At 42.2% G+C, this 17,856-nt stretch overlaps 1 protein-coding gene across 2 annotated transcripts in view; it reads right to left on the reverse strand.

The window, feature by feature from the left end:
- LOC126161688 (uncharacterized) overlaps positions 1 to 17,856 on the reverse strand; it is a 475,857-nt gene that overhangs the window by 128,553 nt on the left and 329,448 nt on the right. For both annotated transcript variants that reach the window (XM_049917704.1, XM_049917703.1), the window contains exon 3: positions 1,230 to 1,367. In XM_049917704.1, the coding sequence (XP_049773661.1) occupies positions 1,230 to 1,360 (131 nt within the window). In that variant the 5' untranslated portion in view covers positions 1,361 to 1,367. The remainder of the gene's footprint in view (positions 1 to 1,229; positions 1,368 to 17,856) is intronic.

Here is a 17,856-nt window from a genome sequence, read left to right on the forward strand (position 1 = left end):
TTCGAACAGGTAACAGGCGGTCACCTGACCCTCCATCACCTCGGTTCGCTCACCCGCCATTTTGTGCCCACAGCAGTGACATGGCGCCGGTCATGCTGCCGTGCGACCTGTCGTGGTGGCCGCGGTCTGTATTTACCAGTCAATTTTATGGAGTCACCGCAGGAAGATGGTTCAATGTGGATACATGACAGAATGGAGTTATCATATTTGGACATGCCCATGTCCACACTGATTGAAGCTGCCCACTTTGTTTGTGTATCAATGTGGACTGTCCAACATGTCTACAAGAAATGGTTTACCTGTTGCAGCCACATACCACGGCCTAAGAACAATGTTTGTAAGAAGAACTAAACCAACTGTGACTGCAGATGGGTATCATGCCTTGTCATCGACAATCGGTTTCAAACCCAAGAGGAAATGCATCTGTCAGTGAAGGCAGGTTCATCTCAAACTGTTTCTGACCGAACACTGAAGTGAAATGCATGCAATGGACATTTGGTGTCAGGTACCTTGTGGAAGGCCACTGCCCGAAGTGTGGGCTGCACAACACAGCAATTGGATGTCAGATGACTAGAGACGTGATTTATGGACCGACGAGTTGCGATTTTGCCTCTTTTCAAAAGATGTGAGTCATCTGGTGCACCGACAGTCCAATGAGGCGTTTAAAATGTGGTGTGTGGAGGATTCTCTGTGATGTTTTGGAGATGCTTTTCATAGTATAACTTGTGTACATTCCTCCAGGTTATGATCAACCCGAATTGCCCGCATCTCGTGGTCGTGCGGTAGCGTTCTCGCTTCCCACGCCCGGGTTCCCGGGTTCGATTCCCGGCGGGGTCAGGGATTTTCTCTACCTCGTGATGGCTGGGTGTTGTGTGCTGTCCTTAGGTTGGTTAGGTTTAAGTAGTTCTAAGTTCTAGGGGACTGATGACCATCGATGTTAAGTCCCATAGTGCTCAGAGCCATTTGAACCAACCCGAATCAGTATATTTACGAGGCCTATTCATAAGTTAACCTCAACTGGCTAAACAAGGAAATAATAGGTCTTTTTTACACACTGTACAATCTGTACTTACATGTTGACATTACTTCTCCACATAGTTTCCACCAAAATTCCAGCAGCTGACTTTTCAATCTGATGTACTTACAATTTCCACATGGTTCAGCAATGTTCTTGCACAAAGGGCGGTACTGAACAAAGAGACTAAAGCTGCTAGCGGAGCGATACTCACTTGCACATGGTGTGTATCTTCTGCATGCCATCCACCAGCTCCTGCGGCGTGCGGGCGAGGGCGAGCTGCGTCAGGTGGCGCTGCACCGTCGGCCACCACGGCAGGTCGCACGGCAGCATGACCAGCGCCATGTCATTGCTGCGGGCACAAAATGGTGGCTGAGCGAGTCAAGTCGCCGTGCTGGAAGTGAGCGGACACGGACATTAAGGAAAAGGAGGAAGCCGCCACAGTGCGCCTAACAGCATCACCAGAGCACTGACACTGCTGTGGGCACGAAGCCAGTCAACTATTCGTTCCATTATGGCAGCTATGGTACTGTCAGTATAGGAATGGGTGAAAGATTTGCAAACCAAAGTACAGTGGTGTCTCAGAAATTGTAAAACATCTCTTAACGGAAGGTTGGGCAATACTGGGCAGCGCACTGTATTGAACAAGAGCTGTTTGTAAACTCTAGCACCAGTGCCACTGCAGTGCATGGAAGAATAAGACTGTTCAGTCGATTTTGAATCAAAAGATCAGTATGTTTTTGAGTGGCCGCAAGTTATATTTTTCGGTGCATGAACTTGATTTTCGAGTGTTTTGTTTTATATGGAAATAAACAGTATTATATTTCTATTGTGTTATAGATATAACTGACATTGTTCTGTGTTACAGGCTGTGACAGAGTTTGGCCCCAGTAGTAACGATGGGAACGTTAAATTACCACAGCTGTATGTTTTGGTTGTACTGGGTAAAGTACACTCCTGGAAATTGAAATAAGAACACCGTGAATTCATTGTCCCAGGAAGGGGAAACTTTATTGACACATTCCTGGGGTCAGATACATCACATGATCACACTGACAGAACCACAGGCACTTAGACACAGGCAACAGAGCATGCACAATGTCGGCACTAGTACGGTGTATATCCACCTTTCGCAGCAATGCAGGCTGCTATTCTCCCATGGAGACGATCGTAGAGATGCTGGATGTAGTCCTGTGGAACGGCTTGCCATGCCATTTCCACCTGGCGCCTCAGTTGGACCAGCGTTCGTGCTGGACGTGCAGACCGCGTGAGACGACGCTTCATCCAGTCCCAAACATGCTCAATGGGAGACAGATCCGGAGATCTTGCTGGCCAGGGTAGTTAGTTGACTTACACCTTCTAGAGCACGTTGGGTGGCACGGGATACATGCGGACGTGCGTTGTCCTGTTGGAACAGCAAGTTCCCTTGCCGGTCTAGGAATGGTAGAACGATGGGTTCGATGACGGTTTGGATGTACCGTACACTATTCAGTGTCCCCTCGACGATCACCAGTGGCGTACGGCCAGTGTAGGAGATCGCTCCCCACACCATGATGCCGGGTGTTGGCCCTGTGTGCCTCGGTCGTATGCAGTCCTGATTGTGGCGCTCACCTGCACGGCGCCAAACACGCATACGACCATCATTGGCACCAAGGCAGAAGCGACTCTCATCGCTGAAGACGACACGTCTCCATTCGTCCCTCCATTCACGCCTGTCGCGACACCACTGGAGGCGGGCTGCACGATGTTGGGGCGTGAGCGGAAGACGGCCTAACGGTGTGCGGGACCGTAGCCCAGCTTCATGGAGACGGTTGCGAATGGTCCTCGCCGATACCCCAGGAGCAACAGTGTCCCTAATTTGCTGGGAAGTGGCGGTGCGGTCCCCTACGGCACTGCGTAGGATCCTACGGTCTTGGCGTGCATCCGTGCGTCGCTGCGGTCCGGTCCCAGGTCGACGGGCACGTGCACCTTCCGCCGACCACTGGCGACAACATCGGTGTACTGTGGAGACCTCACGCCCCACGTGTTGAGCAATTCGGCGGTACGTCCACCCGGCCTCCCGCATGCCCACTATACGCCCTCGCTCAAAGTCCGTCAACTGCACATACGGTTCACGTCCACGCTGTCGCGGCATGCTACCAGTGTTAAAGACTGCGATGGAGCTCCGTATGCCACGGCAAACTGGCTGACACTGACGGCGGCGGTGCACAAATGCTGCGCAGCTAGCGCCATTCGACGGCCAACACCGCGTGTGATCATTGCTTGTACAGCCCTCTCGCAGTGTCCGGAGCAAGTATGGTGGGTCTGGCACACCGGTGTCAATGTGTTCTTTTTTCCATTTCCAGGAGTGTATTTCTATTGTGTTATAGATATAACTGACATTGTTCTGTGTTACAGGCTGTGACAGAGTTTAGCCCCAGTAGTAACGATGGGAATGTTAAATTACCACAGCTGTATGTTTTGGTTGTACTGGGTAAAGTAATTTTATGTTGTACTGGACAATCTTAAATTTTTAAATATTTCTTCAACAGGCAAATACTGAGAAGCTACAACATAAACGGAATGAAAATAACATGAAGGAAGCCATAAAAAATCAACTTTTTCAATGATAACCAGTAAATCGAATGAGAAATTGTCAGTTCTAAGAAGTACATTAGGCTGTCTTTAGGGGGTGGCTGAGCGGTTCTTGGCGCTTCAGTCCGGAAACACGATGCTCCTGCGGTTGCAGGTTCGAATCCTGCCTCCTACATGGATGTGTGTGATGTCCTTAGGTTAGTAAGGTTTAAGTAGTTCTAAGTCTAGGGAACTGATGACCTCAGATGTTAAGTCCCATACTGCTTAGAGCCACTTGCACCATTTGTCTTTAGGGGTAAACAAAGAGGTGAAACCTTTTTAGAAAATAAGTTTTTTGCAAGGACATTGACTGACACATAAGAATGATATTGTACGATGAACGAAACCTTCAAAGAATAATGTATTCAGTGTCACATCTGTGAGGGTTTGGGCCCATGAACATTGTGTCCATACAGACAGAATGCTCTAGATGTCTGTTTATAAGATTTTATTTTATGTATATTATGCTCTGCATTCTATGTATTGTTATTCTGTGTGTCAAAAAACAATATGATAAATAAAAGTTACAAATTTTTCGCTAAAGGTTAAACTAGTATTTTTATTTAGGCTTCTTCTGTTAAAAACTTAATGATTTCAAAATTTTGCTTATTCACCTCTCTCCTGACATGGAAACTCAGTATAAAGATGTGTAGCCTAAATTTTCGTTACTGTAATGCTTATTTATGGTCCACGCAAAAGCCTTTTTGTGACAAAAATGATTTTATGACTTCTTACATGTTACACTTTCATGTTCAATGCAACCCTCGAAAATTTAAATAACCAAAAGCTTGGAAAATTTATAATAAAGCAACGAAGATATGTTCTTACGACATTGAGTTTTATGCTTCTATTAATTACGATTAATGGTGTTGGTTAGTGTGTCCAATACAACATTTTAAAAAAAGGATTACTTTTAGGGTTGGGGAGGGAGGGGGAGGGTTAGGAAGAGTCAGTAACTCCTTCCTGGCTTTAAATGTACAAAATGCTGAAATTCAAAAATAATAAAGTACTGAAATGTATTCTGCTTCACAATTATACAATCAACTAGTTCCATGTTTTATAATATGCAAAATACATCAAACTTCTGTTGTATTAGACACTGTTATAGATAAAATACAAAAAAGAACAAAAACGATGACTGAAATTAAGTATTAACTTATAGCTGATTCATAAAAACAAAATATGAATTTAATTAAAATTTTTTGTTAGATTTACATGAATCATGTAACTACATGAATCATGGAGCTGTGTTTTGGGGAACGTTGTGATAAAAAATGATAATTACACTAATATATCCAGGACTACTCGCAAAAATCAAACGGAATATTTCGCTTGTTTCGAGAACCTATATCTATCGACAAATATTCCAGATTTATCTCTTACATTCTCTCTTATGTAGCAGATATTAAATGTATTACATTAAAATAAATTATACAACCAGTTGAGTCTGTAATAATGAATTCACAAACAGCGAGAGACAGATGTTTTTGTCGGAAGACAATTCGATCACACAAGTATTGCATAGTTCTGACAACAGATTACAAGTAGAAATACAATGAAAGTTCAGATTTTCTATTTTTGCAGTGGATTGGCTGTTTTACCGCCTTGAAGTTTATGCGTCTCTCAACGATGAGATGCTTCACTTAGATAGATGTTAAAGTACTCTCTAAGACAAAAAAACGACGCATCGCTACGGAATTGTCAGAATGGGAAGGAAATCGGTAGAGCTGATGTACTCGTACATGTAAAAAGAAACAAATGATTACATTTCAGAAAAAAAAACTTCACGATTTATTCAAGAGAAAGAGCTTCTTAAACTGAGCCAGTCAATAATGCGTTGATCGATCTCTGGCCCTCATACAAGCAGTTGTTGGAACAGAGTTGTTGGATGTCCTTTTGGGAGATATCGTGCCAGATTTTGTCCTATTGGCGCGTCGGATCGTCGAAATCCCGAACTGGTTGGAGGGCCCTGCCAATAATGCTACGAACGTTCTCAATTGGTGAGAGATCCAGTGACCTTTCTGGCCAAGTTAGACCTGTCAAGCACGAAGACAAGCAGTAGGAGCTCTCGCGGGCGGGCATTATCTTGCTGAAATGCAGTCAGGACGGCCTGCCATAAAGGACGACAAAACGCAGCCTAGAATATCGTTGATGTACTATTATGATGTGAAGGTGCCACGGATGACGACCAGAGGGGTCCTGCTATGAAATGAAATGTCTACCAACACACTCACTCCCCGGATGTCGGGCTATATGGCGGGGACTGTGAAGTTGCTATCCCAGCAGTGTCCGCAGCTTCTCCAGACACCTGTCCGCCGTTTATCGTGTCTCAGTTCGAATCAGGACTTATCACTGAAGAATAGCGACAGCTTTGAGTTTGTAGATATTTAATTATCGGGTAAAAATAAATTATTACATAATGGTAAAGAATTATAAAATGAAACCAAGAAACAACGAGAACAGCGATCATATCGCAGCATCCAACGGAAAAAGAGAGTTGTGTGATATACAGGGTGTTTCAAAAAGAATATACGTATTTCGAATGCGTATATTTATTAAATTTTAAGAGCTACGAATATGAAACCTCTTAAGTTCAGATTACAGATGTTCAACATGTGCTCCATTAGTGACACGAACAATATTATATAGATACTCAAACACCTCCCATACTCACGCAAGCATGTCCTTCGTCACTGATGTTAAGGCCGTATGGTTCTGGTTCTTCAACTCTTCCAGGTTCTGTGGGAGTGGTGGTACATAAACGTTATCTTTAACGAAACCCCACAGTAAGAAGTCAGGGGGTGTCAAATCCGGTGACCGTGGAGCCCAGCTGAGACATGCTAAGTCGTTAGCTCCTTGATGACCAATCCAACGGTTCGGTAGAATTTCATTCAGATATTCACGCACTTGGCGACTCCATTGAGTTGATGCCCCGTTTTGTTGAAAAATGAAGTTCTCTTCGTGCAGCCTCGGAAACAACCAGTTTTGAAACATAGCTAGATACTGCTGACCGTTAACCGTGTTTCCATCAAAGAAGAATGGGCTGTAAACAGATGATCGGTACATCGCACAAAACACCTTGACTTTGGGCGAATCTCGTACATGTTCAATGGCTGCATGTAGGCCCCAGATTCGAACATTGTGTTTTTTTACCTGACCACTAACATGGAAAGTCGCTTCATTACTGAACACGATGCGCTGTGCGAAAGTGTTATGATTGCCAATAGCGTCAAGAAACTCGTTACAAAGTGCCACACGTTTGCGTTTGTCATCAGGAAGCAGAGCTTGTAACAGCTGTAACTTGTACGGCTTCGTAACCAGCCGACGTCTCAAAACACGCCAAATTGTTGTTGTACGCAGTTTTAACTCCCGACTGGCACGACGAGTTGATTTTTAAGGACTACGTTGGAAAGCAGTTTGAATTCGTACAACATTTTCTTCAGGATCACGAAGGCGACCTGGACTCTTTCCTTTACATACACATCCTGTACCTAGAAACTGTCGATACCATCTGCGTATGTTCCGCCCATTCGGAGGATCGATTTGGTACCTCAGCCTGAAACTTCTTTATGTAATCACGGAATTGTACTTCGCAAACTCGAGAACACAAAATGATTTCTGCTGCGGAGTAGCCATTTTAAACATATGAAGGTTACCACGCAAAACAGGAGACAACTGGCATATAGCGGCTCTTAATATAAACTAGACCATGTAATCGTTTCTTCAATAGCCGAGCCGAGGCGCAGCGATCGAAAATTAGGACAAATAATACTTTGTAATACGTATATACTTTTTGAAACACCCTGTTTGTTATCGTTACTGCGGTTACTGACAGATAATAGCGGTATTCTTATATCAAGTATAGGCTACAGCACACTGTAAAACTGTCAAGTCTGCGTGTCATTTCAATGTGCCAAACGTAAGGAGGCTTCTGTATGTCCAAAAGCTACCAACCATCCATTACACATGAGCGTACCTGGCGTAATCTCGCTGTTGGTATGACTATTCACAAGAATCACATTTCCATGTTTGTTATGCAGCATGCCGGCTTTGGACACAGGAACAAAATTTTTAAGCTCATTTTCCAATTACAAAGTTAAAACTGTAAAAAAAAAGAAAAAATCAGCTTTTAACATTCGTTCTGATGCAGGGAATGGCAATTGAATCTCAATGTAGACAAGTGTAATGTGCTGCGAATACACAGAAAGATAGATCCTTTACCATTTAGCTACAAAATAGCAGGTCAGCAACTGGAAGCAGTTAATACCATAAATTATCTGGGAGTACGCATTAGGAGTGATTTAAAATGGATTGAGCATATAGTGTTGATCGTCGGTAAAGCAGATGCCTGACTGAGATTCATTGGAAGAATCCTAAGGAAACGCAATCCGAAACAAAGGAAGTAGGTTACAGTACGCTTATTCACCCACTGCTTGAATACTGCTCAGCAGTGTGGGATCCGTACCAGATAGGGTTGATAGAAGATATAGAGAAGATCCAACGGAGAGCAGCGCGCTTCGTTATAGGATCATTTAGTAATCGCGAAAGCGTTACGGAGATGATAGATAAACTCCAGTGGAAGACTCTGCAGGAGAGACGCTCAGTAGCTCGGTACGAGCTTTTGTTGAAGTTTCGAGAACATACCTTCACCGAAGAGTCAAGCAGTATATTGCTCCCTCCTATGTATATCTCGCGAAGAGACCATGAGGATAAAATCAGAGCCCACACAGAGGCATACCGACAATCCTTCTTTCCACGAACAATACGAGACTGGAATAGAAGGGAGAACCGATATACTCAAGGTACCCTCCGCCACACACCGTCAGGTGGCTTGCGGAGTATGGATGTAAATGTAGATGTAGATGCTGACCATACAGCAAGGTGCTAGTGAAATTGTCTGGAGCAACGTAGTTGTAATTCTAGCCTTGCCATATTGGTTAGGTTTTCCAGAGCTTCACTAGCACCACGCTAAGAGAATAATTCTAGAGGACTTTCTATGTAAGAGCCAGAAACATTTGAGTTCTGGTCCTCGTCAAACCTCAGGTAGCTCTATGAACACCACGGTCGACAAAGAGTTGAAAAAATAGAAGTAGTAAGTTACCTCTAAAACTATACGTTGCTGCCGATAAGCAATGCCGTTCACGTCTCACCCGCAGACTTTTCTTGTTGTACATTATTTTTTTCAGTGAATATAGTTCTACGGGCTGATGGGATCCCCGTCAGACTCTGTACCAAATCTGCAGCTGAATCATCCTTTCTTGTAGCCCTAATATACCGAAGATCCCTCGAACAAAATACTCCAGTGGTTCGAAGGAAAGACAGATCACACCTTATCTACATAGAGCGCAGCGTAGTGATCCACATATCTACTGTTCAACATCCTTGCTATCTATCTGTCGTAGAATCATAGAACAGATTGTAAGCTCCAATGTCATGAGTTAACTCGAAAAGAGCGACTCCCTCCATGCCAACCAGCATGACTCTGACAACATCGACCATATGAAACACAACTCGCACTTTCCGCACATGGTATCTTCAAAGCCACTAATTAAGGCAGTCACAAAGATGCGATGTATCTTCGGAAAGGCATTTAACTCAGTGCCACATACACACTAATTATCGACAGTAGAATCTTAATGTGTATCAAGCGACATCTGTGACCGGATTGAGGATTACTTTGTGGACAGAATGCAGCATCATCATTTAAAACTTCCGAACTGTTAGGATGTGATCGACGTACAAAACTTTCTCCTGACGTTTCCTCTCCGACTGCGGAGATATCTTCAGAGGAAAAAAGGGCGAACTGCCATTTTACCTCTGAAGATATCTCCCTCAGTCGGAAAGGAAAGTTAGGAGAAAGTTTTGTACATCGATCACGGCCTAACAGCCCGGAAGTTTTAAATGATGACAGTACCAGCCGTGAAAGCTTACACTGTAGGACGCAGCATGTTATCTTGGATGGAGTGCCAAGGACAGGTGTAGAAGTGTGTTGGGACCCTTGTGGTTGTTGGATATTAATGACTTTGAAGGCAATATCAGTAATAACCTCAGACTTTTCGCAGTTGAAACCTTTATCTATAATGAAGTACTGTATGAAAGAAGCTGCGTATATATCCAGTGAGATCTTTATAAGATTTCAAAGTGGTGCGAAGATTGCCAACAAGATTTAAATGTTCAGAAGTATAAAATTTTGCGCTTCACAAGGGGAAAAAAGTAGATCGTATGACAACAGTATCAGCGAGTCACAATAGGAATCGGTCAGTTCATACAAATAACCTAGGTGTAACAATTTGTAAGGATACGGAATGGAGCTGTCACATAATCTGTACAGGTAAGGCACGTGGCAGGCAGCGGTTCAGTGGTAGAATATTAGAGTAATGTGGTCAGTCTACGAAGCAGACTGCATACAAAGTAGTCGTGCGACCTACCCTAATACTGCTCGAGAGTGTGGGACCCGCACCAACTAGCACTAGCAGGGGATATTGAACAGGTACAAAGAACAGCAGCACATATAGTCAGAAGTTGTTTGGTTGACCCTTGGTAGAGCGTCAGGAAGATGGTGAAAGAACTGAACTGGAAAACGCATGAAGATCGACGCAAGTTAGACCTTGAGCGTCTTCTTACAAAGAGATAGCTTGAAGCGATGAATCTAGGAATACAGTACAACCACCCGCGTATCGCTCCAGTGTGGGTGGCGAAGACAGGAGTAAAATAACTACAGCGCGCAGAGAGTCGTTTAACCAAACATTCTTGCCGCGCTCCATATGTGAATGGAACGGGATAAAGCCTTAATACCTGGTAACTGGGGCGTACCCTCTGCCGTGAAGTTCGCAGTGGTTTACAAAGTATAGATAAAGAATGCGTAGCTAGTTAATCATCCAGAACCAATATAGGAAACGAGCTGATATGATACTCAGGTATCAGCAAACAAATTTAAAGGCTTAGAGTACGAACATACTCGCGTAACATGCCGCAAGAACAATGCGCCATACATTACATCAAACACCCTTATCAAACGGAAAAAGTTACACGGTACACAGGACGAGCTAGAAAGTTCACAGGAAAGTTTTTAAAGCTCGTTCAGGGGCATTTTCTCAGCATTTTACTGAGCAATTGTATTTAATATCATTTCTTATCCCTATTCATCTTTCTATCTAAATTACACGAAAAATAACTGAACTGAGTACAAAGTAAATGTCAACGGTAAGTTCTGTGTGTCTTGGTTGGAAACTAACTTATTCCATTCATCGATGGTGTGTATTCTTCTCTCTCAAGTTTGCATTTGTTACTGTTTGGTTCTGCTCGGGTTTGTTTTTCCGGTACAGTTAGTTGCATGTTGTGATACACAACAGAGTGATCAGGTTTAAGGTGATGGAGAGCTGGAAGACATGAATGTCGTTCATGGGTTCGCTGAATGCAAGGGAAGAGCGGCACAACGACACTATGGTGAGCTGCTCCCGCAGCTACGGCAACCAACCTCAGAACTGTGGCACCTCAGTGTTGATGGTTTCTCTGTTTTCTGTGTTATACGTTTTGATGATTGCATGTTACAGTGTTTATTCACTGTTGGAAAGGTATTTTCAGAGAAACCAATGTAATTGGGGAAACAAACCGAATAAATCATAATTACATTAGCACCCTGTAATGAAGCATTGGAGGCCAAAGGTACCATATCCCAGAATGCTCAGAAAATATCCCTGAACAACCAGATTTTGTCAGTGGAGTTCGGGTTCACCCTGTGTAATACGTTTCTGAATATGGCATCGTGTATATGTGAATTAGATGAAATTTGACTATCTTTGTTTTCTATTCATAATGTACTTTAGAGTCTGCTCAACATTAAAAACAGACCATTTTAAGACTTTCAAACAATAATTTTAAATTTGACGGTTTTTAGCACCTTGTGTATATTTCCATAGTGAACAGTCATATCTTGGGCTGTGAATTGTCTTGTTTTCATGCCACTTCTACGACTCAAAGGTCTGCATTTGCATTACAAATAAACAATTCTTCTGTTTCTGGCAGTAGTTTACACGAAAGTAGTGTGCTTGACAGACATATCTGTAGTGTACTCGCATATATTTCTAATTTATACGTATATAATATGGATAAGTGTAGAATTACTTAAAGTAACGCAAATTTTGAGATAACAGATATTTCAGGTGAAAAGTTGTGTCTAAATTTGTTGAAAACATGTGATCAGTGAAGGAAGTGAAAAATAACCACAATAATAGGTCTGAAGTAACCACGGCCACTAGCGTATGTAAAAAGGAAGCTAGATTTTCTGGTTACCTTTGGCAGTAATAATTGCAATCAAACATATATTGAACGAGCTGGCAAATCCAGTGACATTAAGACGCAGAATGTGAATGAATCCTTCAATAATGTTGTGTGGTGGCGCGTGCTTTGGCATCATGACTCTTGATAGTGGGAACTATAAGAGTGTGAAGGTTTTGGGGAAGATAGGGGTGAGGTTAGGAGAGAACATAGCTAGAGGTCTACGATAACTTGATGTGCTTTGTGTAGGCCAATCAGAGTCTACTGATTACTAAATGACAAAAGAAGCGACAAAGAAGGGAAGAAGGCAAGAACGGGGCGATTATGACACTGAAGAGGATACACATAATGGGCCAGGACAATTGTAGTTCATGAAAGAGTTAGAACGGTAAGTCTGTATAAAAGTTTATAACCAAAAAGCTTTGAACCTCAATAGATCGAAATTACTTTTTTGTTATAAATGATCCATTATCTCAAAATGTACTGAAGGTAGAATCGTAAAACTTTTACAGAATGCGAAGGAAATAAGATTCAACACCAGGAAACCAGAAAAATAAAAATATCTCTTGTTCTTAAGTTTTTATGTTGATTTAATTACAAAATTCTGCCAGGAAAATTAAGAGTTTGCGAAAAATATCGTAACACGTATCATAACACAATCTTTCCGATGGTTCTACTGCAGTATATCTACAAAAGTACATTCATTGATTGTGAGAAATTGGGAAATGGTGTCTTAGAAATTTTCTGAGATAACGGTTTACAAATTATTTCATATTGACAGCATAGGGCGTACCATCTCCCCTTAGGTAAATTTTTCTTCAGGTGATATACTGAAATTCGTCGTTATAGTTCTACATCTACATCTACATACATACTCCGCAATCCACCCTACGGTGCGTGGCGGAGAGTACCTCGTACCACAATTAGCATCTTCTCTCCCTGTTCCACTCCCTAACAGAACGAGGGAAAAATGACTGCCTATATGCCTCTGTACGAGCCCTAATCTCTCTTATCTTATCTCTGTGGCCTTTCCGCGAAATGTAAGTTGGCGGCAGTAAAATTGTACTGTACTCAGCCTCAAATGCTGGTTCTCTAAATTTCCTCAGTACCGATTCGCGAAAAGAACGCCTCCTTTCCTCTAGACACTCCCACCCGAGTTCCTGAAGCATTTCCGTAACACTCGAGTGATGATCAAACCTACCAGTAACAAATCTAGCAGCCCGCCGCTGAATTGCTTCTATGTCCTCCCTCAATCCGACCTGATGGGGATCCCAAACGCTCGAGCAGTACTCAAGAATAGGTCGTATTAGTGTTTTATAAGTGCCTCCTTTACAGATGAACCACATCTTCCCAAAATTCTGCCAATAAACCGATGACGACTATCCGCCTTCCCCACAACTGCCATTACATGCTTGTCTCACTTCATATCACTCTGCAATGTTACGCCCAAATATTTAATCGACGTGACTGTGTCAAGCGCTACACTACTAATGTAGTATTCAAACATTACAGGATTCTTTTTCCTATTCATCTGCATTAATTTACATTTAGCTATATTTAGAGTTAGCTGCCATTCTTTACACCAATCACAAATCCTGTCCAAGTTATCTTGTATCCTCCTGCAGTCACTCAACGACGACACCTTCCCGTATACCAAAGCATCATCATCAAACAGCCGCACATTGCTATCCACCCTATCCAAAAGATCATTTATGCAGATAGAAAACAACAGCGGACCTACCACACTTCCCTGGGGCACTCCAGATGATACCCTCACCTCCGATGAACACTCACCATTGAGGACAACGTACTGGGTTCTATTACTTAAGAAGTCTTCGAGCCACTCACATACTTGGGAACCAATCCCATATGCTCGTACCTTAGTTAGGAGTCTGCCGTGGGGCACCGAGTCAAACGCTTTCCGGAAGTCAAGGAATATGGCATCCGTCTGATACCCTTCATCCATGGTTCGCAAGATATCATGTGAAAAAAAGGGCAAATTGCGTTTCGCAGGAGCGATGCTTTCTAAAGCCATGCTGATGCATGGACAGCAACCTCCCTGTCGCAAGGAAATTCATTATATTCGAACTGAGAATATGTTCGATTCCGTATAAAACGCTTTCCATAGCGGCAGTTTCTCCTTTAAACAAACAATTAACGAGAAACGTTTCATTTAGCACATGTCTTGACAGGAACGTGGTCAGCTTTCTGCTGCTCGCCCTAATCCTTCGGCATCAGTAGCGCCTTCTTTCGCCGCAGCCAACTGTTTTGCTATCTGAGTCAGCATACTCTATTTTCTAAATAATTTCTTAAATCTAAGATGCGGCCGTCTCCACGCTCGTTCTACAGAAGTACTTTTTGAGCATCTTTTGTGTGTGCGCTTAGATGCACTACAGCTGGGCTTTCCACTGCGTCCTCTGTTGGGTAGTTTTCCCAACTGCTCTTTCATAAAAGCCGGTAGTCGTGCTGCGTCCTCACAAGATAATGTCTAGAAAGGGTTGCTAACTCCGCCAAGAAATTGGTACTCTACATCCAGGCTCTTTAGAAGGAAGCAGCCCCTCCTTTCACAAGGGGAGTACTGCAGCTCGCACTGCTAAAGCCGAATAAAAATGTACACCTAAACCGCTACAGGCGCCTGTTATTTGATCTACGCTATTAAACGTCTAAATCAGTGCAAAGACCCTATTACAGGTTCCTATTTAACGGCTTCCGGGTGTAATAAAAATTTGATTTCCAGCATTTCACATCGTTACTGACGGGATTTAAAAATTTAAAATGATCATAATCTACTTATTCAGAGGTAGAATCTTACGTTAAGCTTTGACACAAATGTATTAAAATAAGAAACTATGTGCATGTAGAGGCAGGGTAGCTCACGGCGCACAATTGACCCAGACTATATTCATTCAGCATTTCGGAATGAGAGCACTTAGCGATATCCAACAAACTTTGCATTGAATTTCAAACGTTTCTATAATTTTTTTCGCTGACATACCACGCTGTTCCTGCATATTAAAACTTCAGCATCAGACACGACGTTTTAATTTATAATTTCTTCGCTACTCTATTTGCAAAACATTTTTCTGACAGTAACTGCAAAATTATGTCATTGTACGACAAACAGTTTAGGTGAAATGACGTCATAAGAACTGAGATGCTTTTCTTAAAACGGAGCCTTAATTATCCCAGCTGTACCTATCCAGTGTTCGATAGAGAGAACACTTAGTAACTTCCAATGAACTTTAAACGTAATATCAAATCTTTTTCAAACTTTTTCAGAGGTCTATGGAGGAACAAAACGAAAAAAAGCAACATAATTTTGGTTTTACCTATTCAAACAAAGGTTTGACATGTTTAGCCGCAAATATTTAACAAGTTAAATCATTTGTAAAGCATCTGACTTTGAAACTATTTTATACATGAGAGATCGACTAAAGAATTGTGGGTGAGAGGGTCACTGGATTGTTGGCTCTGAGCACTATGGGACTCAACATCTTAGGTCATAAGTCCCCTAGAACTTAGAACCTAACTAACCTAAGGACATCACACACACCCATGCCCGAGGCAGGATTCGAACCTGCGACCGTAGCAGTCCCGCGGTTCCGGGCTGCAGCGCCAGAACCGCTAGACCACCGCGGCCGGCACTGGATTGTTATTAATTTCGCTCATCGCTAGCTTCCACACCTTTTGGGAACACGTTAGATCTTCAGAGCTTCGCTCGCTATCACAGTTAACCCAATCTTGTGGTAACACATCCAATTACTACTCTGAAGTGCTGCATATGTTAATACATATTGTTTCAAGCAGATGTTTAGCCTTTTGTAAAACGGCACCTCAATTACGAGCATTGTGAATCTCCTGGTCGTATTTGTTAGTCATATACCATTGTTTCTTTTTTTCAGTGACTTGTGGTACTATAGGCTCTAAAAATTTAGATTTTTACAAGCAAAAGATGTCAGTGATTGTAGGACAGACATAACTCCCCTTTTTAGAGAAATTTTTTTCGGTTTAGCCATTCGATTTGGGATACTTCCTTTGTCTATCTGTCTGTTGTTACTTGGTGCAGGTTTTTCGATCAGGATCCATGATATTCACTCTTCGTACTAGTATATTCTATATCATTTTCTGAAAAAAGGAGCGTCCATCCAGTTTTTTCTTTCGCTTGAAGAAGTAAGTTGTTGTATCCATCTGTGGTCATCACTGTGAAGAATTGCCAGAAAAATAGGCCCCAGTTTGGACGCGGGCAGGAAGCAAAGCTGAAGAGCTTCAGCTTGGTAGATTCAGTTCTGCTTAATAGCTAAAACTCTTTTCGACTGATGTATCCTTGCACTAAAGTGAATGGCTCCAGAGACACAAATTTAGCATAGAGGGTTCCAAAGAACCTCACTATTGATCTTCAGGGAAGAGCCACAATCGTTCAACCACGTTATTATGTCACACATGACGTACCACGGAGGCGGAAGTGGCACACTGCACTCTTCCTGTATGAAGAAAGCGAGAATGAGCAGTCCCAGATAAATTCGATGTTCATTCGTTGTCCGTCTTTTAGAGTCAGGATATCGGACACAGAATAATTTATGACTCCAGTTGTGACCGCTTGTTCGAGCTCTCGACTCGAATTAGCACTTGCCGTCATGCCTGATGTGAGCTCAGCACTTAAAACTCTGTTCCTGCTCGAGAAAATGAGGGTGCTCAGCACAGCTATTGTTAGTTGGATTTTTATGATCTCATAGAGCTCGAAACTACGTAGTTAGTATCTCCAGGTTCTTACTGGCAGCTTTACAGAAATTTGCATAATGGGTTTTGTGACGTTAACTGCAACAAATTAAGACCGTTAGTTTCAGTAATCTTCATGGTTTATTCGTTTACTTCTTGCTCCCTTTATGTGCGAAACACATTAAAGTTTCAGTATGGACGCTAACATTGTGCACCTTTTTAACATACGTAGGAATTAAAAAACACGTTGTTTTCATAACACACCTGAAAGGTGACCATTTTCTCCGTTTCTCCGTGCCAAAAATGGTGCATCTCTTCAAAGCCAACACAACTTTTACATATAGACTTTCTTATGCAGGTCAATGATAACAGACAAATGATGATTGTTCAAATCAATTTAAACAGATGGTAACTTTAAAGTAATATATCCACTTCTTCATAATGGTCACATTCTATATAAATACCGTTTAGCTGTCCTATTTGCAACAAGAAACTTGATCACGGTGGTTGTTGTGGATACTCATAAAGCCAAAATTAGAATTTAATGTTATCCTTTTTATGACCATGATTTTCTAAGTTTCAAACGTTGTTTATTTATATGAAGTAAACGAGTGTCAGGATTTCGATCTGAATGCAGTTTACGTAATTAATACTTGAATTTTATCTCAGCGCAATAGTTTTGACATAATCGAAAATGTGCTGTGTTTACTTTCTCTTGGAGGCTTTTAACTGAGGTTTAAATTAATGAAAGGTAATAAATTTTTCAAAATTTCTTCAGTGTTTTAAGCAAGATGAGGACGTTGTCGAAGCGAATCAAGCATTAGTCACTAATTCCTTTTCAAGAGCTCAAGACTCATCTTTCGAAATGTAGATGGTATAAACGTTGTTGTAATGACAATACGTCAGAATAGAAATTGGACATTATAAAATTCTGTAAGCGCAAATGTCAAAGATAGTAGTTTGATATGTTTTTCTTCACGTATAGGTTTCAGTTGCCGAGGTTTGAGCGCGCAGAACAGTTTTATAGTAACCGATACACAGCATACAGTATTGTAACTTTCGACACTCGACCTAAACAGTATTGTAGTATCCAACACACAGGCCAATTCTTCACAGATATGTCGCTTGAGACTAACGAAAAGAGTGCAACGTGTGCGACAAGGCATTGCACACTTGGATGCTGCACCGTGGCAATGCGCCCTGTCGAACGGCAACCTCTATCAATGAAAATGTGA

This window comes from Schistocerca cancellata, chromosome 2 (genome assembly GCF_023864275.1).
Source record: "Schistocerca cancellata isolate TAMUIC-IGC-003103 chromosome 2, iqSchCanc2.1, whole genome shotgun sequence".
Classification (NCBI taxonomy): domain Eukaryota; kingdom Metazoa; phylum Arthropoda; class Insecta; order Orthoptera; family Acrididae; genus Schistocerca; species Schistocerca cancellata.